The 24,690-nt window shown below is 36.8% G+C and overlaps 1 protein-coding gene across 1 annotated transcript in view; it reads right to left on the minus strand.

The window, feature by feature from the left end:
* Positions 1–280: 280 nt before the first annotated feature.
* CACNA1D (calcium voltage-gated channel subunit alpha1 D) overlaps positions 281–24,690 on the minus strand; it is a 165,904-nt gene continuing 141,494 nt past the window's right edge. Inside the window, exons 38-50 of the mRNA XM_042823828.1 lie at positions 24,405–24,532; positions 24,182–24,278; positions 22,981–23,083; positions 21,833–21,934; positions 16,135–16,265; positions 10,400–10,516; positions 8,604–8,971; positions 8,285–8,311; positions 7,346–7,495; positions 5,505–5,668; positions 4,454–4,575; positions 3,429–3,749; positions 281–2,446 (exon numbers count right to left, since the gene is read on the minus strand). Coding sequence (XP_042679762.1) covers positions 2,153–2,446; positions 3,429–3,749; positions 4,454–4,575; positions 5,505–5,668; positions 7,346–7,495; positions 8,285–8,311; positions 8,604–8,971; positions 10,400–10,516; positions 16,135–16,265; positions 21,833–21,934; positions 22,981–23,083; positions 24,182–24,278; positions 24,405–24,532 — 2,124 coding nt within the window. The 3' untranslated portion in view covers positions 281–2,152. The remainder of the gene's footprint in view (positions 2,447–3,428; positions 3,750–4,453; positions 4,576–5,504; positions 5,669–7,345; positions 7,496–8,284; positions 8,312–8,603; positions 8,972–10,399; positions 10,517–16,134; positions 16,266–21,832; positions 21,935–22,980; positions 23,084–24,181; positions 24,279–24,404; positions 24,533–24,690) is intronic.

Here is a 24,690-nt window from a genome sequence, read left to right on the forward strand (position 1 = left end):
TTCCATACATTCACACCTCTGGGAGCATTAATCCCCTAGAGTGGATTACAGCAGGAATACAGCCCTTGTTCATACAAATACTCTAATCACTTTTCTCCTTTCTGGTTAACAGCAATTATTCATAAAGAGCTTGCACACTCTAACACTGTAGATCTGTTATCAAATTCCATGTGTTCCTTCCCATTCTCCAAATGGTACAAACAGAATTTCACTTTTGGAGCTTCCTGGTGAAACACTGTTAGTAAAAGGAGTCCCAAGTATAATAAAATTATTACACAGTTTTATTTTGAAGAACATTTTGCATTTGTTTTAATACAAAATGATTTAGGTCAAGAAAGAATTTACAAACCTTTAAGTTCTTATCCTGGCATTTGAAATAAGAATGATTCCAGAGGAAGTCTGTATGCTATTCATAGGAAATTGTCATTATGTACAAAATGTTTATTGACATGTTTTAAACATCACATTTGTTAAAATGTGAACTGGATTGCTATCTAGCATATGAATTACAGGTAAAACCTGATAATGCAACTTGTTAGAACAAGTCATTTTTATCCAGTGCTAACAAAATAGACAGTAGCTTTCAGTATTTTTTGATTTTCCTCCAAGGTTGTATTAGCCTCAAAGTCATTTCAGGGTTTTACTGCATTATGAACAATATCTCAGCCCTCTTTTGATTGCATAAAAATAAATCTTTGAAATAATGCACATAAAACAGAAAGGTAGAGGCAATGAAGTTGTATACTTTTTATATAATTATTATTATTATTATTATTTGGTTCTGTGAAGAATCATTTAGTCATATTTCTTCTTTTTCTGAGCAAAGTAAGCAATACTTAGTAAAGCATTTTCCTTTACCTATGAAATAGTTTCTGCCCTAGATGCTTTCTATCACAGTAGGGTACATAGGCAATGTACTCTGTCAAAACAAACTGTCCCATGAGTACTATCCTGGCATGAACTTGCCAAATTTTTAATAATTTTAATATTTCAGTAGCATGGGATTAATACAAAAATAAAATTACAACTTACTTTTCAATCAAAATGTTAAAATAATTTCAAATCTTTTACCTTTCCAAGTATAAGACTGCAAATGGTCAACTGTGCATCCCTTACCCAGAGAGATTCATTTGACACCATAATGTTAAAAAAAAAGTCTGTGTTGTCAAGTTCAAACTTGACACTTTATCCCAAAAAGATTTACAATGAGAGGTGGCTCTATTTAAATATTTATGCTATAGATCTATATATTCCAAGTAAAAATACTCATATCTAGAATTCTGTGGAGAGTTACAATAATTAGGGTCCATAAATATTGCTGCAGTTCAATTACGGTACAATAATTACAAAATATAGAACATCTCTTTACAAATACAAATGATTGTATATTACAATTCATTTACAATAATTTCTACTATATAATTTTTAGCAAACTATCTTATCTAATTCTATTTTAACCTGGTTGCAAGTGCATTAGTAAGAATGCAATTATTCCAGTATATTTTGCCCTTAACGTGATAGTCATAAAACAGACTATCTGAATGATATTTTGCTATGTAAACTGATGTTACATATGACAGAATATTCTTTATATAACTTCTTTTTCCAATGATCTCTAACAGGTAGAGCATGACAAACCATGTTTTAGAAGAGCATTAAGAAAAGAAATTGGGAGGCAGGTTTGAAAACAGTATTAGAATAGATATGCAATGGATAGCTGATATGCTCTTGAGTACTGAGGTAATGACATTATTGGTTGTCATCACTCACCTCGTGTTGTGCTGGACTTACACATTTTCACTGACAAATTCCCACTCTACTATGAAGGACAGCAGCACAAAGTTGAAGGACAGGCAAGATATTACACCTCAGAATCCCACTCTAGCCCTCAAAAAACTGATTGTCAGAACCCGCTTCTTTCCAAAATAACCTTATTCCTACAGAGAAACTGAAGATTCTGTGGGAAGAGATGATGTGCTGCAGCTCTGATCACATTTCAGCAACCCGGAGATAATCTGTTTATTAGTTATGGCTTCCTTGAGGCGTGACATCACTTGTACAAAACTTGATCGGTTAACCCCAACTAGTGCCTAGCATCTTTGAACTATGAGGCACTTTTTCTGTTATTTAAAATCATTTCCCTTGCTAAATACTATAAGCTTGTAATGCATATCATTTCATCAGCTAAATCTTCTTCATATCGTCCTGGTTCTGGTTCTTCGTCACTGTAGCCAGGACCAAATTCTTGAAGTTCATAGTCTTGTCTGCTTAAAATGGGGAACATATCCCCATTGGTCCCATTGCTAATATTTCCATTGAGAAGATTACTTGCCGCACTTTCCATCTCATCGATAGTCATGTCACAAGCATCAGCAATCTCATGTTTTGTAGCTGAAACAAATTTAGGGTCCTTTGCATACCTTCCTAGGCCTTCAGATATAAGTACCTGGCAGATGGAGAGCAGAGAATGAGGTATAAAGCAGAATTATGGAAGAACAGACATATCATAAAAACATTTTTCATTTGTGGAAAATACTAGAAACTCCATGCTAACTCACAAATCAACAATCAAATAGCTTCAAACTACGCTGTAACAGTTATATGGCACTGTAACTGATAATGCAATACATTCAGTTGTTGTCGTTAGAAACTTAGGAGGAGTCTGATAAACATAAGACAGCAGCTACTAAATCCCAGACGAGAAAACTGGGATAAGTTGCTGAAACAGAGTTCTAGATACATTCTAGGTATTTTAGAATACGTGGAAGAAGGATGCTGAAGTCTCATTTGGAAAGTGAAATACATTGCTCAACTTGTAGCAGTCAAAGGAAATAATAGACGAAAGCAAGAACAGCAACTACTATAGTCTGAAATGCAACATGTTAATATTATTAACACAAAAGAACTTCTAACATTCTTTAGTACACCTGCAAATCAATCCAGTTGTCTTTGTTCACTCTCTCGCCAGTACACAGCTATCATAGAGTTCCTCATCTTTGATCAGATTACTGCAAAAATGGCTGTTTATACATATTAAATAATATAAATAAGTGGAAACAAAGCAGAGAAAACACAGGTAAGCATCATCAGCTCTTGTGAGAGGATATTTCACAATTGATCCTCATTAGCTAGAAAGCTTAAAGTCCATTTTAAACCCGGACCTTGATGTTCCCAACTTTCCTTCTGCTGATCTCTTCCAGCCTGCCTCTCAGCCCTCTGACACTGACACTGTGATTTTGAATTCCTCTGACCCTTTACAACACAGCAACTGAGAAGTTTCCCTATCTTTACTTGAGATCAGTTTCAGCTGAAAGTGAAAATACCACATTTTCAGAGAGATTGTGTAGACTGAATGATAAGCATTGTGATGTTAACACAAATGCTAAGCAGACACTCTTGATGACTTTAGAAGTTTCTGTAATACTTACCGCTTCTACCAAACTGTCTGCACTCCTCTGTTTGTCACTGTGTTTATGCCTAAAGTCATTGGGTACTGTTAAATTGGCTGGTGTAAATGTTCGGTAGGAGATATCAGGGTCATCTGTGTACCAAGAGCTCCTGTGCAAGGAAGGCAGGCTACCATTCATATGTTCTGTAGATTCAGCCCTGTCAACTTGGATTAGAGGTGTGTAATATGGGGTACGGTCCCTGTTGGGAGGGGTTGCAGGTGGAGTAGCCCATGAACGCGTGGAACGACTTGGTGAATGTTTATGAGCTTTACTGGAATCCAGACCCGCAACAGCCATGACCTGGAATGGGGAAGAATTTTTAAAGTTAGTGATTTCAGACACTCTGAGTCATACTCAATTCTGATTTCAGCAGTTAGCTCCAACCAAATCTTTTGGCAGATGCTACGCAAAGTTAATATTTTCTGCTGCTTAGAGTCAAGCAAAGGAGGAACAGAACTGAGATTAGTAAATAGCATAAAAATGTATTTTTTTATTATAGCTAGGTTATGTACCTTGCTTTCTTTGGCCTCTGAGGAAGAGGGCCCTATTTATCATTCAGAATTGTTTAAAAATCTCTGGCTGGGGCTGCAGCAGGAGATAGGAGATTTGTGCCACATATATGTTTGCTTATATGAAACTAAACTGTTCTACTCAATATGAAGTAATTAAAAACATTAAAAAGCAATTAACAAGACCACATGACACAAGTCCTAGTTTAGATCATCTAAGTAGACATATATAGCGTGTAAACAGGAAACAGTAACCTGATTCAGAAAAATCAAATTCAGCTACAGGACAGAATATGGATTTATTTATATTCACCATACACTGCCCATGCTTATTAAAAGGTCTGAATTATTCAGTAGTATCCTCATGCACTAGAAATGACCACCTAGTACTTCATGCATAATCCTATAGTACTGTTTCAAGCAAAAATGAAAGTCTAAGGTATGATATGGAAAATAAAAAGATGTAATTCATTATTAGTTAAGTCCTGGATTTACCTGCTGCTGCATTAAGTGAAGTGGTAAAGCTGTGCGATGGTGGAAATTTGGAGAGAGTGGAATATCATCCTGACTACTCTGTCGGCGGAGGCATTCAAAATTGAAGGAAGATCGTCTATTTGCTATGGAGAAAGCATAACTGATTAGGAAAATGAAACAGTTTTCCTTGAAGTCTGTTGTATCCAGAATTCCACTGTGCAACAACTATCACACAAAAAAATATATCCTACTGATAAGAAAAAGAGTTTGCTAACAGAAGAAAGCAGTTATAGTAAATAGATTAATCACATGAGCAAATACAGTCCTAGGCAGAAATATGAGCAGCAGAATGCAAAGCAGTCATGTTTATGAAAGAAACGTTTTCCAGTTCTGCAGATTGGTTTCTATACTGAACTTCAGAGTTTCGCTGTACAGAGCTGTGAATAACAAAGAATAAGAGTTTATTCTTTCTTCTCCATACTTCTATATTCTTCATTCTAATGAGTCAGACTTCCAAAGGAAATACCAAATCCCTAGTTTATAAATAAAAAACCCTCAACCCCTCACTATTAAGCTTGCTCTTGGCTCTGTTTTCCCTGCAAATCACTGAATTTCAATCTCTAGTGTTTACTAAAACAGCAGGAGTTATATGGAAGTAATCTCAGTGTCATTAAGAAGTGTGGCTGTTAAGGGGAAGGGAGGTGCCAGCAGATGAGACAACAGCAATGCTGCACATCTGTGGGTGCGAATAAGGAAGGCCCAGACTGAACCCATCTGATGACTGTTTCAAAGATAACTAAAGCTGCATTCTACCTTCATTTACGAGTTCAATTAAATCAGCAATTACAATGATTGGTTTCATACTATTGCCTCAGTGAGGTAAGGGATATTTGACTGATTTGTATGTTAGGATCTGTAGGTATTGAGCATCTCTCAGAAATCTACTGGCAATATTCATCATGAAATGTCAAGATTGAAATCCAAGTTACAAATAAGCTTTTTAAACTAGAAAATATTTTTATGAATTTAAATCACTCTGGGTTTGCAAACGCATTGTTCTTAATGTACGTACATGCTGGTGTTGGAGGTAGCAGCCGTCTCCTAGGAGATCTTTTCGTATCATAACAGGTCTGTGAATCATCTTCCTCAAAAAACCCATGTGGGTGATGGTAACCTTTTGGTCTTTCAAAATCTGAGTCATGACAGTGATGTCTACAGTGGTAATCATATACATGCCTGAATTCAAGTAGTAAAGAAAAGATTATTTCAGAGTTTCTGTATGTTGAGCTGTTTAGATTTCTAGAAGATACCAAACAAAACCAGGTATAACTACATTATATAATTACATGACTTAGTTTTAAAATCTATGCTGTGTGTACAAACAGATGGAGGTAGCATACATTTTTCTACTAATATAATTACACAACATGTTGTCATGAAATGTTTATTGAAGTATATCTACAACGAAGTTATTCCTACCAATACAGGCTAAACTGAATGTTCCTTAAAAAACAACTCTAAAAACAAAATTCTGTTCTTCTCCTGCCATTTTTTTTTTTGAACCCAGGGGGTAGAGCACAGAAATTCAGAAAACAGAATTCAGCCTTTCACACTCCTGAAACTTCTCAAGTCAAAAATCAAATAGTACAAGGTTATTATTTGGCTGTAATTATCATAGAAAAAATGAGTGTCCTGAGAATTGTGTGAACCTCAGCTTTCATGCAAATCTTAGCTTTCAATCAATCCAACACGATCAGTGCCAATCTTGTTAAAATTCATATGGCAAATAAAGATAGCATACAAGGAGAATAAAGCATGTGTGGTGCTAGTGCATGTTGGTTTATGAAATAAATTCTTCTATTTTGGGGCGGTATTTCAACATTAAAAAAATACATTAATAGAAGTGGAGAATATTGTTGAGAATTTGTTGAAGCAAATTCAGCAGAAGAGAAGCTGTTTTAAGGAAGATAACCAGGCAACAAACTACTCAAGACTTTTTAAACCCAAATGTGGAGTTTGGATCTGACGTTGCTGAAGCAATGTCACAGTGGTGTTTGTCAAGCCAAACTAACTTGGGAAGCACAGTTCTAAAGTTAGAAAAACCTACAGTGGTCCATTCCTGAAGAAGTCAAGGTAAAGAAAATTGCAGCAAAGAAGTTAAAATTATCAAAAGAAAATCAAGGCTTTATTTGCTTAAGTCTAAAATTGAGATTTGAATGCCAAGTTGAAAATAAGAACAACGAAACTCTACTTGACAGAAACGCTACAATTAACTAAGCTACCTCTCTGGGTTTGGGCCAGAAAAAGCATAATTGAGTCAGAAAATTGAGAGGAATTGGGTTATAAAGCTAACCCTGCAGCTACAGCACAGAGCCTCAGATGAATACAAGTTTCCATATTGTTCAGTAATACAAACGTGAAGAAATGCCAACGTGCTGACTGAAATGCCATCTATGATGTTTCCATAAGGGTATGAAAAAACCATAAAAACCATCTGTTCCCAGCACATAAAGGCCAGGACAACCATGAGAGTGTTAAGTGTGTGTTTTAACAAGACAGAAAATGGTGCCAAGATAAGGATGATTAATGAAGTAATATAATGAGAATTTTCAAAAGAAAGATACCCAATTCTATATTAGTTGAGTTAATACCAGCACTAGTTTATACTCAGGTCAAATGAACTTTCTGCTTTGCTTTAAATTTGGTAAAAAACTTCTGCTGGATTCAGCATTTGATGACAAACACAAAGATCCTTGGTACACCAACCCTTCTTGTCCATCACTTCATTAATCAGTGGTTGTGAAGTATTAAATTTATTAGAGGATTTTCAGTGCAAGTGCACTTGGTGAAGCCTACATGGATTAGTACATCAATTACTGAAGTCCCTTCCTCAGGTTAAACAAACACACTCACCTGCTTCCTGACAACATGCTGTCTTCCTCATAGTATTCTTCTCCACTATAGTAATCCTGCTCTCCCAAATAATGATCATCATTGCAATAGTCTCGAATGTCACGTTCTTCACGGCAAATAGTTGGTCGACGGCCATCACCAGAGTCAGACCTGTAAGCAGCAAGCAAACACTTGGGACTGATTATGGTGCTTTCAAGAAAAAAAGACAAGCACTGACAACTCTTGCAGGCAGAGTGTGACTTTAAGTATGTTCTGAGGAAGTACTGCCCAGAAGTATTGATCTGATACAAACGTGAAAAGATCGGGGGAATGCATATTTGGGATACAAACATGAAAATGTGCGGATGCCCCACAAAGCCAAAGACATTTTTACAAAGACATTTTTACAAAATATAAATTCAGGATATTTGGTAGAATAAACCTCTCTCAAATGTCTCAAGTTTATGAAATAGCTAAAAAAATTAAAGAGAACCCACTGATGTCATCCAGGAAAAACTGAAACTGGGTGTGTACATCTGGACACCTCAAGCTACCACAGAGTGTACACTTAGCAATGAATTTCATGTAACACCATATCCAATTTTTAAATCTTGCCTTTGGAAATATTCCAACATAAAAGCAAGAGAAGTGTAGTGCCCCTTCAGATGCAATCTCAAACAACAATATTCACAGAAGCTATCATCGTTATCTTTCCAGCCTATGCAATTCAATTTTAAACGAGGATTACCATCAAGTGTGATCTTTGCCTGTTAAAAACAGCACGAACCTGCCTGGACATATTTAACCAGAAGAATAGAAGGATACTCTCTCAAAATTAGCAGTAGAAAATTCATCTTAGAAGTACTCCCTTTTTTTTTTTTTTTCCTCAGCGTATGCATTCTTAGATGGTTAATTTTTAAAACTGGGAACTATTTTGTAAACATAAAAAAGTAAACTCACCTAATATATGTTTCGTAGTAGCGGGTTCTATCCAGGCAAGCCATGAAATTATGGAGAAAGATATTTTATAATCACCAGTGAATTTCTCAAAACTGTGTGATTACAATGCCTGTAAAGTAACTTCTATTTTAAGAAAATGACTATTTTCAAACCTTATTAAAATTATAAACTTTTCCCATATATTACAGCCATACTTTAAGTTCATAAATCAATAAGGAACTGAAATGAAGCTAAATATAACAAATTAGTTTCACATGGCACAAGTTTTCTTACTGAACATTCAAAATTCCTTTAAAAGCAAATACGTGTGTACATTTACCTCCTACTGCTTGGCCTTCTACGCTTCTCATGGTCAGCTTTAGAGTATGAATGGTAACCATTTTCAGATCTATGCTCATGACTTCCAAAATTAGCGTGTTTCCCATGAACAACTTTGGATACATTGGCATTATTGAGATTGGCATTTGTTGAGTTTGGAACTTGTTTTCCTACTGAGTTGTGGTTATGATGATTGTGGTACACAGAATTTCCTGTCTGAAGATATACATTTTTCTCAGGATCGCTTGCAGATGGAAATGAAGGCCGCTGCACATGTAAGGGACGGTGCGTGGTGTTGATCTGCTGAAACGAATCTCGTCTGTCACTGCTAATGTGGTTTATATGGTTGCCAAAGAGGGCACCATTCCTCTGTTTTAGGGGAAGAGAAAGAAAAAAGAAAATCAGATACCTTAGTAGAACATATTTTTGACTGATGATTATTTACTTTTTTCCTACACGCGCACAAAGTAACAATTCAAATACACTGTGAATTTTCTTTCTAATTTCATGATGCCTCACATGGCATCTCCTGAAGTGACAGAGTTGTGATTGTGACAATGACAATATTTGGATTTCAAAGTCAAATCAACATTATGCAGTGAACGGTATTCTTTTTCCATACACCTGTGACTTCTAGCTTTCTCCATGTTTCATTATACAGGAGAAACCCAGATTCCCATACACGAAGAACATGCACCAAATTCCTCAGAAAAGGACATGTCTGTGCAACTCTCAAGAACGTTTTGGTGGAATTCTCCTATTCTCATGGAGCACTGGTTTGCAGCAGGCGTCACTCAGACAGGATGGAGTGCCATGCAACAGCTTGCAAGCATATCTCAAGTAGACAGCATTAAGCTTCAGTGGTTCCGTTCTTCCTTCTTGCAGAGGTACAAGAAAGAGTAATAACTCTTCATCAGCCCTGAGAGTGTAATGGATGGTGAGAAAGAGAATGAAGTGAAAAATTATGACTATGTCATGCAACTCTCTTTTACATCTAACCCAGATTATGTAGCCTCCCTGTCTAGCCAGGTGTGGGTCCTGGATGACAGCAGTCTGTCTTGAAGCTCAATCTAGAGAAGACAGGACGTTGTGATGATTGGCAGAGAAACACATCCACTGCTGGTCACTGTAGCACTGTCCCCAATGCCACATCCTCTTCTTTGATGAAGGACAAAAGCAAACTATGGGGTTTATGACAATTTCTGCAGAAGATCACCTTTGCATCCACTTCTTAATTAAGCTTTCTTGCTGGCTAACAATGGTGTGCAGATAGCTCCTGAAATTAATCTTTTTCCCAGATTGATTTTTGTTGATATCCCTCACAGGAAACTGAGACTGGCCTTTATCTTTAGTTAACTGCAGTGTAACTCTAGTTTTTTTTATATACATGCACCTCTGCATCTGTTGAGGCTTGTCTGCCTAGAATTTCATCTCTTCCACCAAAGCAGAAATTAAGGTATGTCCAGTTTTCTTAACACTATCACAATTTGGCTTTGCAGGCACTGTGCAAAGCTCCTATCTTTCTTAGAATCTGCTTAAGAATAAGTAAGAATTAATAGGAAGGAATTAGGGGTGGGAGAATCACCCAACAGGAACTGCTTCCTAAGATTATGATGAGATGCAGGTGTCCTGGTAATACCACTTTTCCAGATATAAATGAAATATACTGATGTTCATTAAATATTTATGTTTTGCTGACTTGAGGTTTTTATTATTCTTCCACATTCAGGGATAAGCTCATTCTATAAAACTCATATTACATAACAAAAAAATCACATAGCTGTGTTCTGACATTACTTTATACACTTCTTCCTCCTCGTCTGGATTGTTTTCCTCTGGTTCATCATCTTGCAAGTCACAGGATATAGCTCGGCGTATTTCAGGGCCGATATCATGAAGTGTCCTTAGTCCTGCCTAAATTAAGGACAATATCATAATATATTAGGAATGCAAATTCTTTAGTTACTTTTAAAAACAGTCATCAAGTTTTTGTATCCTGGTAGTTGTAGAAGATGCATTCTCCCATATACCTCTTTACTACTATAAATAAAAGGCCTGTAGTCAACTACAATCCAATCCTGTGGAGGTGATCACATCCTTATTAGCAGAGTAGGTACTGACTAAAAGACCTCTGATGTTTATGGAACCCTACATCATCTTATAATAAAGCAATAAGCAATCGACAAGAACTATAATAGCGTATTTCAATGGGATGTATGTTTAATGTCAGAAACATGTTTGCAGCCTGTGTTCACACAGGAAACATGAGGAGATCTTTGCTATAGCAGCAGCGGTTTTAGCAGAGCTCAAATGGTAAAGAAAGCAGTGAAATAATTGCAGCCCATCTGCATTGCACTGTGATACACAGAAATCTGTTTTAAAGCTTTACTTTAAGACAGAAAGCCATCTAGCTCCAGCAGCTGGGAGCTCAGCACGTACTCATTCAAATTCTTTCTCCAGTCTGCTATCATGAGCGACTTGTAGCAGGAGGTCTCTGCTGGGACTGCCAATGAGAGACTTACACTTGGCACAATTGTTGCTCACTATTAAAAGCCTATTTCATCATTTAGCTGTGTACTTTTGATACGGATACGTATCAAACGCATGTTATTTGCATGGGGAATGGGCATGAAGATGTGCATTATTCCCAAGGGGAATAACGTGGCATGAAAATGCATGGGGAGTTTTGCATGCTTCATTGCTGCAGACAGAACTGAAGGACCGTGGAGGACACCACGCGTGGCTCAGTCCCACTCACGCGACCCCGGCAGCACGCTGCAGCCAGGCTTCAGCTCCAAATGGAAAGAGCTTGCTGGCTGGGGAGCAAAATGGTGTTTGGGCAGTGTGGGCAATCAGAACCTGAAAAGGGATCAAGCAAAAAGCTTCATATCTGACGTTACCATACACTCTTCTTCAGTTCTAGTTTCAGTATCTCACTTCCTGAAATAGGTGCTCACATTACCTACCTGAATTTGGCAATTACATTCTCTTTCTCAAGGGTGAACTTTGAGAGATAAGATATAATTGAACTAAACCTAAAATCACTTACCGGAGAATTAATATACAATGTACTTTTCGTGAATACATTCTCCTACTTCTTATGCTAACTGCACAGCCAAGCTTAGCAAGTTTGCTAATGTCATAATTGTGTAAGGTGCTAAAGGGAAGTAAGATTAACATTCCCAGGTACAGATTTCAAGGCAGACCAAAGGCTTTACTATTTTGGTTACTCAGTCATTAGTAATATCATCATTTGCATTTCCAAATCACTGCCATTTTAAAATGAACTGTAGGATAAACAGAATACAATGTCAGAAATCCTAAAGAAAACAAGCATGCGGAAGAATAGGTGAATAGACCTACGCTACAGCATCTCCACTGAGCCCATCCTCTTGCACTGAGGCTGAGCTGTGCTCTACAGCTGCACAAAAAGTCCAGGCTTTCACTCAAACCCAGTCTCCCTTCTAGCTGTGCCTCTCTGTGAACACAACGCTCTAAGACAGCAGCATTATAAATTTTAACTCTGGCAAAAACTCCCAGCTTATATCCCTGTCAGACAAACAGTGACAACTTCCCATAAACGTATGCCTGAATGCTGAGAAAAGGCATATGTTTGTCAGCAACATATTCAGTAGTCACGTAATTTCAATTACACGTCCCACTTCCTTCTGGTTTATTTCTTGGAGAATTACTCCCTTTTAAAGAAGGCTAAATAAAAGCAGGCAGCTTTTATCATCTCATTTCTCTTCAGCATCACTAATTTGCCTGTGACAGATCCTTTGCAGTGACACAACCAACAGTAAAAGAGTAAAACCTGGATCACTGTACATAAACATGTATCTGCTGGTTAAGCTAAAATAATCAGCTTTCTCCTCTGACATTCAGTAACAAAGCCATAGGTTCTGCAAGCAATACTTGCTTGAAGAATTAAAACGTTCCTCAGCTTATTTCTACTAACAGATTCATCGACAATTTTGCCAACTCTGTCAATAAAATGACCACTCCCATGTATTGCCCTATTTTAAGCAGAGTACAACAAAGTATTCCAAGCAATCTAAGAACAATTTTTGTGCCAGGAGAGTTCTGCATCGTGAGACAAATTCCCATGCTGCACTCTCGCTGATAGAAGACCATACTTTGAGACGTGAGCCAACCAACTACTGCTGAAGTTGGACTGATGCAAAAATACTTATCTGGCAGTAGGAATATTGCTCCTCTAAACCAGTTCAAAAGTCTTCTGCAGAGACCACAAGGGAAGTATGTACTGATAAAACATTTTGTTTTTACCTACAAGCATGTTTTTAGTGGATACTTTTTTTTTTTTTTTTTTTTTTTTTGCATATGGAAGTCAATATTTATGTACATTCACGCTGCAGCTTTCAGCAAACTTTGTCTTCAAAGACATGAGAAGATTGAAAGATCTATAACAGAGCAGATAAAACACATGCAAGTCATGTTCAGCCACTAGTTGTAAAGGGATAACAATCAAAACTGCACACTAAATTATTCATGCTGCTCTGTAAGAAAGCAGCTGTTGTTTCTACTCAGGTTTGTTTATTTTTCTTTGAAGTGGAGGAAGAAAAGAGATGCATGCTACCGTGTTTGACTGCATCTAGTTCTATTCTAAAGACTTCACAAGACATTTGCAAAAGTGCTTTTCTTATTCAGACATTTTCTCTGCAAAATTTAATTTCTAATGCCTTTGTTGCCTAATTTGTGTGGGAAAGCAAACTGGTGACACACAGTGCTCTGAGCAACATAATTACATAATAAAGCCAAGCGTGGCTTTAAATAGACTTTCTTCTAAATATACCAGATGCCTTGAAATTAACACAACAATTCTGTGCAGCTGTGCTTTATGAGACAATAACACCTGCAATTCTTTCAAGATGCTACGAAGCACAAAGCACTCAGCACTAATACACTGTGTGCTAGACCACGTCTCAAGAGACCATTAATGATGCCTCTGTCTGTGGCACAGTACTGAGATGACATGTGTGCTTTTAAATGCTGAAGTAACAGAACTGTAGGAGTCTCTCAGTGGGAAAAAATGTCCTATGACTGATAACTATACCTATGAATTAGTCATTCAGAGGGAGTGCACCTTAAAAAAGCACCATGCAACAAAACACAAAAGTGTTTAAAAGTCAAGTTAAACATGGAAACATAAAAAAGTTAAATATTTCAAAAAGATTAACTACCAGCAAATAGTTTTAAGATCAATTTTCTACATTTTAGATCTTCCTTTTACACTAAGAAGATTTTGTATGATGAAAGAGCCCAAAGTCAGAACTTTTAGAAAAGCATGCCAATGTTCATAAACATTAGAACAACCAAAAAAGGATTTTCCCTATAAAGTGAACCAAGTGCAAATCTGTCTTGAAGTATGAAGCAGCCTACGCATAAAGATGTTTAAGCTTACATTAAGATGAGGAAATGTAACAGTTTGAATAAGAATCACTATCACCACAGTATTTCTTATAAAATAAACAGTGCTCCATAGTTGAGGCATTTTGCAGTGATATCAGGAAATGGAAGTGATGCTTATAAGCTCTGCTTCATAGATTATAGAAAAATGATGGATAGTTACATATATTGCTATATAAACTCACTGGATCTGAAATAAAGCACAAACATGAATTCTTAACTCCTATGTCTTAAGAATTTCATAGTGCTGAAAGCATGTGACTATGAAACTCTTCAGAAAACCATTTTACTTTCAGAAAATGAACATGTTTTTACTACCTGCTTCTTTTACAGAGAAGAAAACAACAAACAAAAAATCCCAACACCACAGCTGCACTGATACAACATAAAAATAAGGTTAAATTAATATGAACAGAATAAAAATCCCCAACTCCTGTAGTAAGAAAGCAAGCATGCAGAACAGCTGAATAGACCTACACTATAGCAGTGAACATAAGAAACATAGTAGCCCAGTCTTGATTTCCCGGTGTTACTCATCTCCATCGAGTCCATCCTCCAGTGCTGAGGCTGAGCTCTGCTCTACAACCACACTCTGGGCTTTTGCTCGAACCCAGACTCCCTTCTAGCTAAGCCTGCTGTGAATGCAACATCAACGCAGCAGACAATTAAATTGAACTTGAGCAAAACTCGTTAACCCCTCAGCTGATGCTTACTAGAGGGCTTTTTTCTCCCAAGCTAATTGTTGATATTAGTTTAAAAAGAAATCATGAGAAAAAGTGTAGTTAAATAACCTGAAGTATATTCCCCAAACCAAGTTCTGCTCAATAGATAAGTGTTTTGTTTATTTGTGATACGAAGAGAAATTTTTATTTGTACCTCCTAACAAAGAGAGTTATGTGTAAATAAATGTAACATCTAGATGAAAATATTACATAGGTTAGGCTAAAATTAATTCATCATTTGCTCTGCACAGTAGATGAGAGTAATTAAACTTGTTCGTGCTTCACTGAACATTTATCTATACTGGCAACGTGACTTGTTTGGCTCGATACACATTTCCATCACCACAGAAAGCCATCTCTTTAACTACTGCCACAGAAGTAAGACCAGAGCAAAGTTATATTCCTTCTTAATGCATAAATATCAGTCAACAGGAAAAGAAAGGCACTGTGAGCAATCCAACCCTAAGGAATTTTGTGACTCATGCCCTTGGAGTGTACTTAATGCAACAAAAATGTTAGTAGATAGCTAACAGGAGTTACTGCTTATCATTTCAAAACTAGTTGCTTTTCTTCTCTTCATAAGGCCCAGTAACAGAAATAAAGTCCTAATCCAATAAAAATAATGCAGTGTATGATGTCTGGAATTATTTGAGGACAGCCTCCCATTTTTCTGTTTCAAAGTTTATAACACAAAGGGTATACCCAGATAGAATCTTTCAAATCATAACCTCCAGATCACTTATACTCAATGGACAGCTTGCTGCAGGCTTCCTGAGAGAGAAGGTCAAAGAGCACTGTCTACAGTCCTGGTTTCCATCTGATAGCTTGTTTTAAGAGACAGGCAGAAGTACATGGCATTAATAAAGTATGCTGACATTAATTCTATAGAAAGTTAAGTTCCAAACACTGAAACTGCTGATAGGAAGTAATTTCACCAGTAATCATGAGTGGGAAAAAAAATAAAAATAAAAGAATAGTGAGAATTAGGAAGCAAAACAACAGCATACAAAAATTTCTTTACTATGACACCTGTCAGGATGTTTTCTGAGAACTGGCTTACAATGTGGTAGAAACACAAGAAATAAAAGACAAGTAAAACAAATTATGGAAATGGTAGCTTAGAAATTCATTTATCTGGTTTTTACATCAACTCTATTGGTTGAGGAATCTTATAACTGTTGCTACCATTTGAGTAATCCACAGAGAATAAAGTACTGCACTTACCTTGTTACAGACAGAAAAGCTGGATTATGTTTTACTTTTCTGACGAACAAAGAGTCCCAGCTAAACAAAATCCTTGCAGCACTGCACAACCATCAACATTCATCTACCTGGTATGTCAAGCTCACAAAATGGTTAGTTAAAATGTAAAAACAAAATCACCTGCAGAGCAATCGTGGTATTCTTCGCAGGATATTTCCCCACCAGTCCTTGTTCTTTGCGTTTCTTGAATTTCCTAAAGTAGTCCTGTATCAGGAAGGTGGCATAGAACTTCCCCACGGTTACCTCATCATCTAAATGAACAGACCAGACAGATCTCTCCCAGGTCAGCACATTTGGCAATAGCCTGTACACTCATATCTGATTTGGGGGAAGAAATGTGACGGGTGCAATAGGCACTACACTTTCACCTTACAGTAATGGGACCTCTAGCTAGCTTAAAGCAATGTTTTAGCAAGCAAGTTATGCTCAGTCAGTTAAGTGGACTCATCCTTAATAAAGAAGAAAATACAACACTTTACCAAGTCTCACGTACCTGGGGGTTAGTTCACGTAAGTTTCTAAAAAACCATCAGCACGTTTGTATGTGCATAGCAACTGAAATATTGTCTTTCATTAGTTGAAATAAACAAATTAAAACAAGAGTTTCTGTGACTTACACAAGAGTTAGTCTATACAAAAAAGTCCTGCTTACAATATCTCATTTTTTATTCCTGCTGCTACAAATTTTCTTGATCAGTGTATTAATATGCTATTTTTGTAATTACATGAGGACTTTGACAACCTTATAGGTTGCTTTGCTATGTACTTTCTTAACATCTTCCACTTGGAATTGGCTGTGTATCCCAGATAAACAAGTTGGGCTGTATCTTTTGCTCTCTCGCTGTCACCCAAGAAAGCTGACTCTAGACTGAAATCTCACTGTCTTTACAATTTCACACATTTTTTCTTGCTTAAGTGAAGATTTGGTCCCTTGCCACCTCCAAGTCAGGTGGTGATAAAAATGAATATGAAACACACATGGTGCTTCCCCATATTATTGTGTTGTACCACTTCTGAAACGCTGATAGACAGGAAAATAATTCATGTCAATTAATTTTGTGCAGTTCAATAGATACACAGACAGTAGGTGCAGTAAAAAAAAAAAAAAAACAAACATTTTCTAGAGTCACTATTGTGAAAAGAATCCAAATTTCAAAGTTTCCAAAGTTCAACGGTACCTTACAATACCAAAATCTCCTAGTTTGTAGCATGTTCCATTCAATCATTCAGCTGTGTGAGTTTGATCTCCTGACATGTAATACGCTTGCCAGAAAACTAGGAATAGTTTTCTATTCAAAAACATTGCTTTTGTTCTCACACACTTCTTTCCCCCAGAGCTACATGGCATGAAGCTAGCTGTTTCTCTTACTGCTGTGTTGCCTACCCTCCATATTTTGGCAATATATAAAGACAGCTATTTGCAACTAGCAGGGTAGAGCTCTACAGAAAGGAAGCCCCTGGCAGGGCCCACATCCTGACAGTAAGTCCCAGTCACCCCACTCACCACACAAGGGTGCTTACATACTTTGGGATCTGGGTTACACTGTCATGACTTGCTTGGTTGCACACAGGAAATCTAATGTGCTCATACATATTTTAACATATCTTTGTTAGAAGAAAAATCTTATTACTTTTTTTTTTTTTTTTCAAGTTTTATCTCAATTGTTTTTTCTCTCTAATGAAGATTTAGTACAGACCTGAGAGGTATCTTCATTTGCTTTGTTTGCCTTTATTTCTTACCTATGAACACATCTTGTTAAGCAAGATTTTCCCCCCTCAAATGATTTTTTTAAAGTGACTAACATTTACTGTAACATCATACATTAGTGTTTGAATAAAACATTCTCATGTTTTAGCTTTATCAATAATCTGTCCCAATGTATCTCACTAATAATTATTAACAGTATTTTTACCTGTATTATCACAGTTTTCACTAATTTAAACATTATTAACTTTCTACTTTTTATGACCTGCTTTCAAGTCAATAAAAAGGATGGGCGAAATCCAATTTGTATGTAAAACTGCTAAAACTTATTTGTGCCTCTGTGACAAAGTGAATCCTCAGCATTCAAAACAAGCTCCCTCCAGAGTTCTCTGGACATATTTCACTAGAATTTATGATGTAGGCTATATGCATGTGACAGAGCTTTAATTTGAGGAAAATTGCACCAGGGATGTATTCTCCCAACGTTTTATTTTTTAAAGGTATCAGAGCAAAACAAATTATAGTAATTGCCTTGAAATGTCTTGGGCTGGAAGACCAGCCTGTCACGGGAAATGTCTTTGCACATTAGTGTGTCTGTTCTGCCAAAGACAGAAATCTCTTCAAGAGCTTCCCTTCCTTCCAGTGGGAAGTAAGGACTCCACAAGCTCACAAGAAAAGCTCCCCAGTGTCTCGATTCAGTCTCAACAGTAGAAAAGCTTTTTTACTGACTCCCCAAATCTAATTTTTAATCTTTTGTGTGAGCATTTGTTTTGATGCTCATCTGCAATGTCTGTTGGAGGCTTCTCTGGAGCCTAGTGGTCTTTTGTATTCAGAAGAGGTCTCTTATAAAGTATCTGATCTAAACTTGCCTTCCTTAGCTTAGCTGAATCCATTCATTTCTGCAATGCATCCTTGGTCAAATTCCCCAGATGAGCCTTTCCCCATCCTTTGTGTTATTTTGTTTCAACTATTTGAACAGAACTCTTTGAGGAAGTGATATAGCAAATGGCTCCTAGAAAGAACACGCACATAGAAGTGACAGACTCGATAAAACATACACTACCACAGGTTGCACTTAGAGCATGTCTCAAGACAGGCTATGATTACTGACTGTACCTGAGACAACCATACCTCCGAAGTCTCAGTATGCACAAATGAAGGGCCCTATTAATTGCTGTGGACACACACCAATTTTTTTAATAAACATATTAGTTGAATGCATTACCAGTTTCCTGAATCGTGCATGCCAAAGTCTGTATGTACAAACAAGATGCATGTGTACTTCACAGGCACAGTCAGTTGTATTGCAGACACGTGCACACAAGAACTGAAGCTTGGCCAAGGGGAGCCATCCTTGACACACAGAGCCAGATATGGACAGGGAGGGAGGCAGCTAAGCGTAACTGACCACAGTATCAACAGATCTATAGCTACAACTGGAGACAGCAAAAGGAATCATTTCAGTAGGAAGTTATTGCGGGCAAAAAGTATTAGGCAGGATTAAATGGGCTTGCAGGTGGAGACTGGGGAATTTAAAGAATAGAAAGCAGGTGAATCTTTAGCGGGTGGTATGTCTTTCTCATACTCCGTAGTCTCCTAAATACATTTATACATTCAGGCTTTTGACTTTCATTCTATGCTCTTGCAAAGCAGCTTCAGTTTTCCTGAAAATCTGTTGCTAACTCTTAACAGTTTAATTAAATTATATTAATGAGTTATTCAGCCAGTACCAGCACTTAGCTGGTTGCCCATTTCTGGTGCATCTATTTATAATTAAGCAAAAAAAAAAAAGAAAAAAGATTCTTTGTGGGTTGCTTTCATTCTGCTCTGCAAATAGTTGATCTGTTCTCTTTGTGTTCAGGAGGCATGATCACAGGCACATAAAGGATCTAGCACTCAGTAATACCAGCAAAAGTAGTATTTGAGAAAAATATCATGAACAGCCCAATACTTGTTAGTAGATGCGATTCTAGCACAGTGAATTTGGATGCTTTGTTGATTTGTATTGGAAACCTGTCTCTTGGCAGACTGTTATTTATCAGCTGTCACTGGTGTTGCTGTCATATGCAATTTTTCTACCGAATATTAAGCTTTGATAAAAACATTTTTTTTCTGTATACTAAGCTATTTTACACTCCTATGGCATATGAATGTAAAATAGCTGTATTCCTCTTTGTGTGTGTGTGTGTGTAGATAGGTTATGCTATTTTCAATTATTGTGTAAGTCTTAGTGCAGAGAAATGAAGTCAAAATGAAATTGAAAATTGGTGAATCTTAAGGACTTTGATGGTTGGACTAGATGTTCTTAGTGGTCTTTTCCAACCTTAATGATTCTACAACTTCCCAAAATGTCCTTGTTTATACTGTAGAAGCCGTACAGGTTTTTATCATGCAGTCTGTGACCTAGATTTTCTGCCTTCTACCTACACTGAAGAGCTAAATTTGTGGAAGGAATATTAGCAACGGATTTTAGTATAGCTGAAAGTTAATATACAGCTTATATTCAGCAATGAGATGAAACTGAAGTTAACAGTGAGTTGCTGTGTGAGATTAGTTCTGGGAATGTGATCTTTAAAGATTCTTTATCAGATTGGTTTAGGCAGGCACAGCTCGCTATTCTGAAGCATGCATCTCTATTTCAATAAAAAATGTAGGGGAATAAAGTTGGCAAGAGGCAACACCAATTCCATGCCACCACCCTAAAACAGAATTGCTTCAGAATATTCGGAAAGACTCATAGTTGAAAGGAACAGAGGCTGCAGAAAAAGCTCAAGCACATAGTTACAACAATAACAAAGCAATTCATCTATGCCATGCAAGCAACTAGGTGTAAAGCCGAAAACAACAGAGTAGAACACAAAAAAATTGTTTTAAATGTGCAGTATCAGTTCCCCTTTGGATCGTCAAATTTGCTAGATCTTTGTCTTCATCCCCACTACCAGCTGGCAGCCACCACACCAGTAGCACGTGGCTCCCTGCAGCGACCAAGCTAATGCTGCTTCTGGGGTCATGCTGAACAGCGGGGCAGCCAGCATGCTCCCCCTCCCCTAGAGACTGAGAGTGTCACCTTCAGAAAGGGATCAGCCTCCACCACCATCGGGCCTGGATCTTGAGTCTGCTTCCAAACCTGAGTCTGATCAGTCTTGAAAGCTGCTGTAACACTATAAAAGTACAATAAACTACAAAAAATACCAGGTGATTACAGTGGATTGGTATACTGGACGTCCAGACACATCTATACTGCGTATGAATGGACAGTGCAACAGATCCTGCACCTTTAAAACTTGAAAAAGCAAGTATAATGTCACCTAAATCTATATTATAGCATATTGGTAAAAATGTATATATTGAAAAACTCTAAATATATATATTGCAATATATATATTTAAAACAAATATAACAAATATTTGATGTCATCTCACTGCACGTAGAAACAATATACGTGCCTCATACCTCTTGTAAACACATTGGTATGATCATTTAGATATTTTTTATGTGGGCCATATTCATACCTCAGTCATACTGGCCTAAATCTGAACCAGTTCCATTATGTGTTGGCTGTGGAACTGCTCTGGTTTAAGCTAATGTAACTGAGATAATTTAGCCTCGTGCTTTATCAGTTCAGCAGAAAAAATATTTTTAGTCTTGCAATTAAAATTTTTTTAGTTTCCTCCCAGAAGTATTCAACACATACAAGGACATCAGCTAAAATGCAGTGTACATTGTCAAGTTTAATTAGTAAAAAATACATATTATTTTGCTGAATGCATTGAAATAAAACTTACTTTAGGTTATTCCACTGAATGACTTGAAATTAAGACTAAATTTAGGTCTAATTAGATTGGGTTTTTTTGTTTTTTTGTTCTTTTGTCAAGCAAGAAAATAAACATTAAATATATTTTCCTCTTTCTTTTTGATCTAAGGAAGTTGTATTAATTTGTCCTACATTTTTTATCTAACGTAACAGGATATAGCAGTCTGTATTATTTTGCTATTATTGTTTGTTGTCCTTTAATGACATTATCAAGTTTTACTGATCTTATTTCTTTAATTCCTACCAATCTACAAAAGCCAAAAAGAAAAAAGAGCATATAGCAAAATTTATCACACTGACCGCCAGCCGGAGGGACAACTTGGTCGAGTAATTTCATGCTAGTTTTCTTCCATATTTTCTTTATAACTGCTCTAAGTTCTTCATTTGCTTGCTCTAGGTTACCTGTGGCAACAAAATAGAGACATAGAGGATGGCAATTATATTTAAATTAGCTGCAATTAATGATCCTTTGGATATTAATTAGCTGTATCTGTATAAAGACTGATAAAGACTGCGAGCAGCAGCCTAAGCTCCATGGAGTAGCAGATAAGAACACTACAATAATTAAAGAGAAGAAAAGGTGTAAGAGGATGAACTTCTAAGGGTCAACAGATCTACTCTGTAGATCTACTCTGGCTCTACTCTGTCACTCCTTAATATTTCTGCATAAATTGTGCAGCACATGACAACTCTGCAAGCCTCACCTTTCCTTATCCAAAGCTGAGCTTTTTTTTTTTTTTTTCTGGGGGGGGGGGGGGGGGTCTATTCACAGTAATTTCTCAACTTTGCAGGCTTGCAGGTTCAGCTGAGCATCTTTTGCAGTGCTATTCTTAGCCACAGTGTTGCTTGAGGAGGCTTAATTTGTGTACTGTTGGCAATGGAACTCAAATTCTACTGAGAACAGCAGAAGACGTGAAACAGGAAGAAATGAAAGTAAAATAATGTCAAAATATATAAAACGAAAGGCAAAATTCCCTTAAACATAACACACTTTCAGGGCTTTTCCCTCTGATGCAAATTACAGAAACCCATTCAGCTCCATCATAACGAGTCTCCACCAACCTGGGGATGTCACCTTCAAGGCTGCAAACGCCACAGTTGCACTAATGTGGGATCCAAGGTATTAAGTTAAAGAGCAGTGAGGAGGAAGCATCTTGGTTGAGTAGAAAGGGGAACTCATTCATTCTTAGCAGTACAACTCCTGTTACATAACTGCTACTTGTTTTTAAATGACCAAGTAAAAGCATGCCATAATTTCTAAGACTGCTTAGGCTTTGGCCTCCCTTTATTTTCTAACAAATCATTACAACAGAGCAGAATAAAAACCAAAGCAAACCCACTGAGACTTAAGGAGCCTTACTCATGTTCAACAAAAGTAATAATTTCTTGTTTTTCCTCATTGCACTTTCTGACAAGTGCAATAAGGGCTTGGCAGATAGGAACCTTACCTTCTGTTTTTATCTTTAGAGCAGTCCTAACCAAAGCAAACAAAGTAGCATTGAACATGACGGTTCCATCACTATTTAGTGGCATATTCATGGCTACTAACCTCTGTGAAGGAAAAAAAACACTTTGTTAGAAAAAAAGAAAAAATACCTTCTGTAACTTTCACTTCTGAAAAGTGAATCAAAACAGAATCAAATAACACTACTGAGAGATACAACATTATGGAACTCTTCAAAAAACACTGAGCCTTCTATCCCAGATGTCTGTGATAAACACCGCTATCACCTATTTCTGATACTAGGGACTTGGATGCTTCTGCCAAAGCTAGAACACCCAATAGTTTTCATGGGTTTTGGCACTTCTTTTGACCCTAGTGTTTCATATACCAGCTTGGCTATTCATAATACAATAATACAATAATACAAATACAGTAAATTCAAAGCACAGTGCTGTTGTGAGGATCCTTTAAGGTGCAATCTGATTCCTACTGAAACTGCTAAAACTAGAACACCCGTAGTTTTGAATTCCTTAAATAATATAATAAAGCAACTTCGAGTAGCTTTTCAACTTCTATATTAAAATGCAATTGTAATACAAATTACACATTGTGCCTAACAAATTTTACTTTATTTTAAATTTCTGTTAATTTTCAGTTTTCTCACTCATTTCTGCATATTATTTGGATATTATTCATTTCTGCAAGGCTTATCATCATGCCTTCTCTTCCCTTCAATGTCAATTCTATGTTTCATGAGAAGCCAAATGTTCCATGAATGCACCTGGACAAATACTTTATGAAAACTAAATTGTGAACTAAAGTAAAGTACCACTTTCTCCCTCGGATCTAAAAGAAACCAGAAACGTTACTGGGTCACCATCAATGTTGGGTTGAATTAGTTCATATATGTCACAATAATCAGACTATATATCACAATATCAGACTAATGACAAACATACAGACCAACTCCTTTTATTTTGGTGCTCTGTCAAGAATTTTATGTTGGCAATAAATTCAAATGATTACAATGACAGAAATGACACTGGTATCGCTGGTTTAAGTCAAGCCTGCAGAAAACTGGGAAAACTAGAGTGGAGATCTTGTGAATAAACAGAATTACTGTACAGACACAAGTGTTTGGTAGAGTTGAACAAATGGATGTTTAAACAGTGAAAGAAACCTACAAAGAAAAAAGCAGAACCTACCTTGCAGGCCACTCGGTGAGGGCATAATTTGCCAAAACCAAGTGGTGGCTGAATGCGTCTCAGTAACGTAACCACATCAAGATGCTTTATCCTTCCCCTAGAACCAACACACATCAATTACCAAATATACATACGTTCTCAAAGTATATACTGTGCTCTGCTTTCAAGCAGAGCATTCTTATTTTTAACAGATAAGTTCTACCAGATAAATGGTTTAACTTACTTTGCTTCAGGATCATATTCTGACCATATCCTTTTGAACTCATCCAAATGATGAGGACCCAGAATGGACCAGTCACGTGTCAAATAGTCAAAGTTATCCATAATGACAGCCACAAATAAGTTTATTATCTAAAAAGCAATTAAGAACACATGTCTACATTTAATTTTTTGAAGCGCAAATATTTTCAATAAATAATTGTGAAAGGTAGGAGGTGCAGAATTCAAGCAGTTAAATAAATTTATCTTACAAATAATGATTTTTGGCAAATACCACTAAATATCACAGA

This window comes from Centrocercus urophasianus, unplaced genomic scaffold, assembly GCF_019232065.1.
Source record: "Centrocercus urophasianus isolate 14NV4802_14NV808 unplaced genomic scaffold, USGS_Curo_1.0 seq_22, whole genome shotgun sequence".
In the NCBI taxonomy this organism is placed as follows: domain Eukaryota; kingdom Metazoa; phylum Chordata; class Aves; order Galliformes; family Phasianidae; genus Centrocercus; species Centrocercus urophasianus.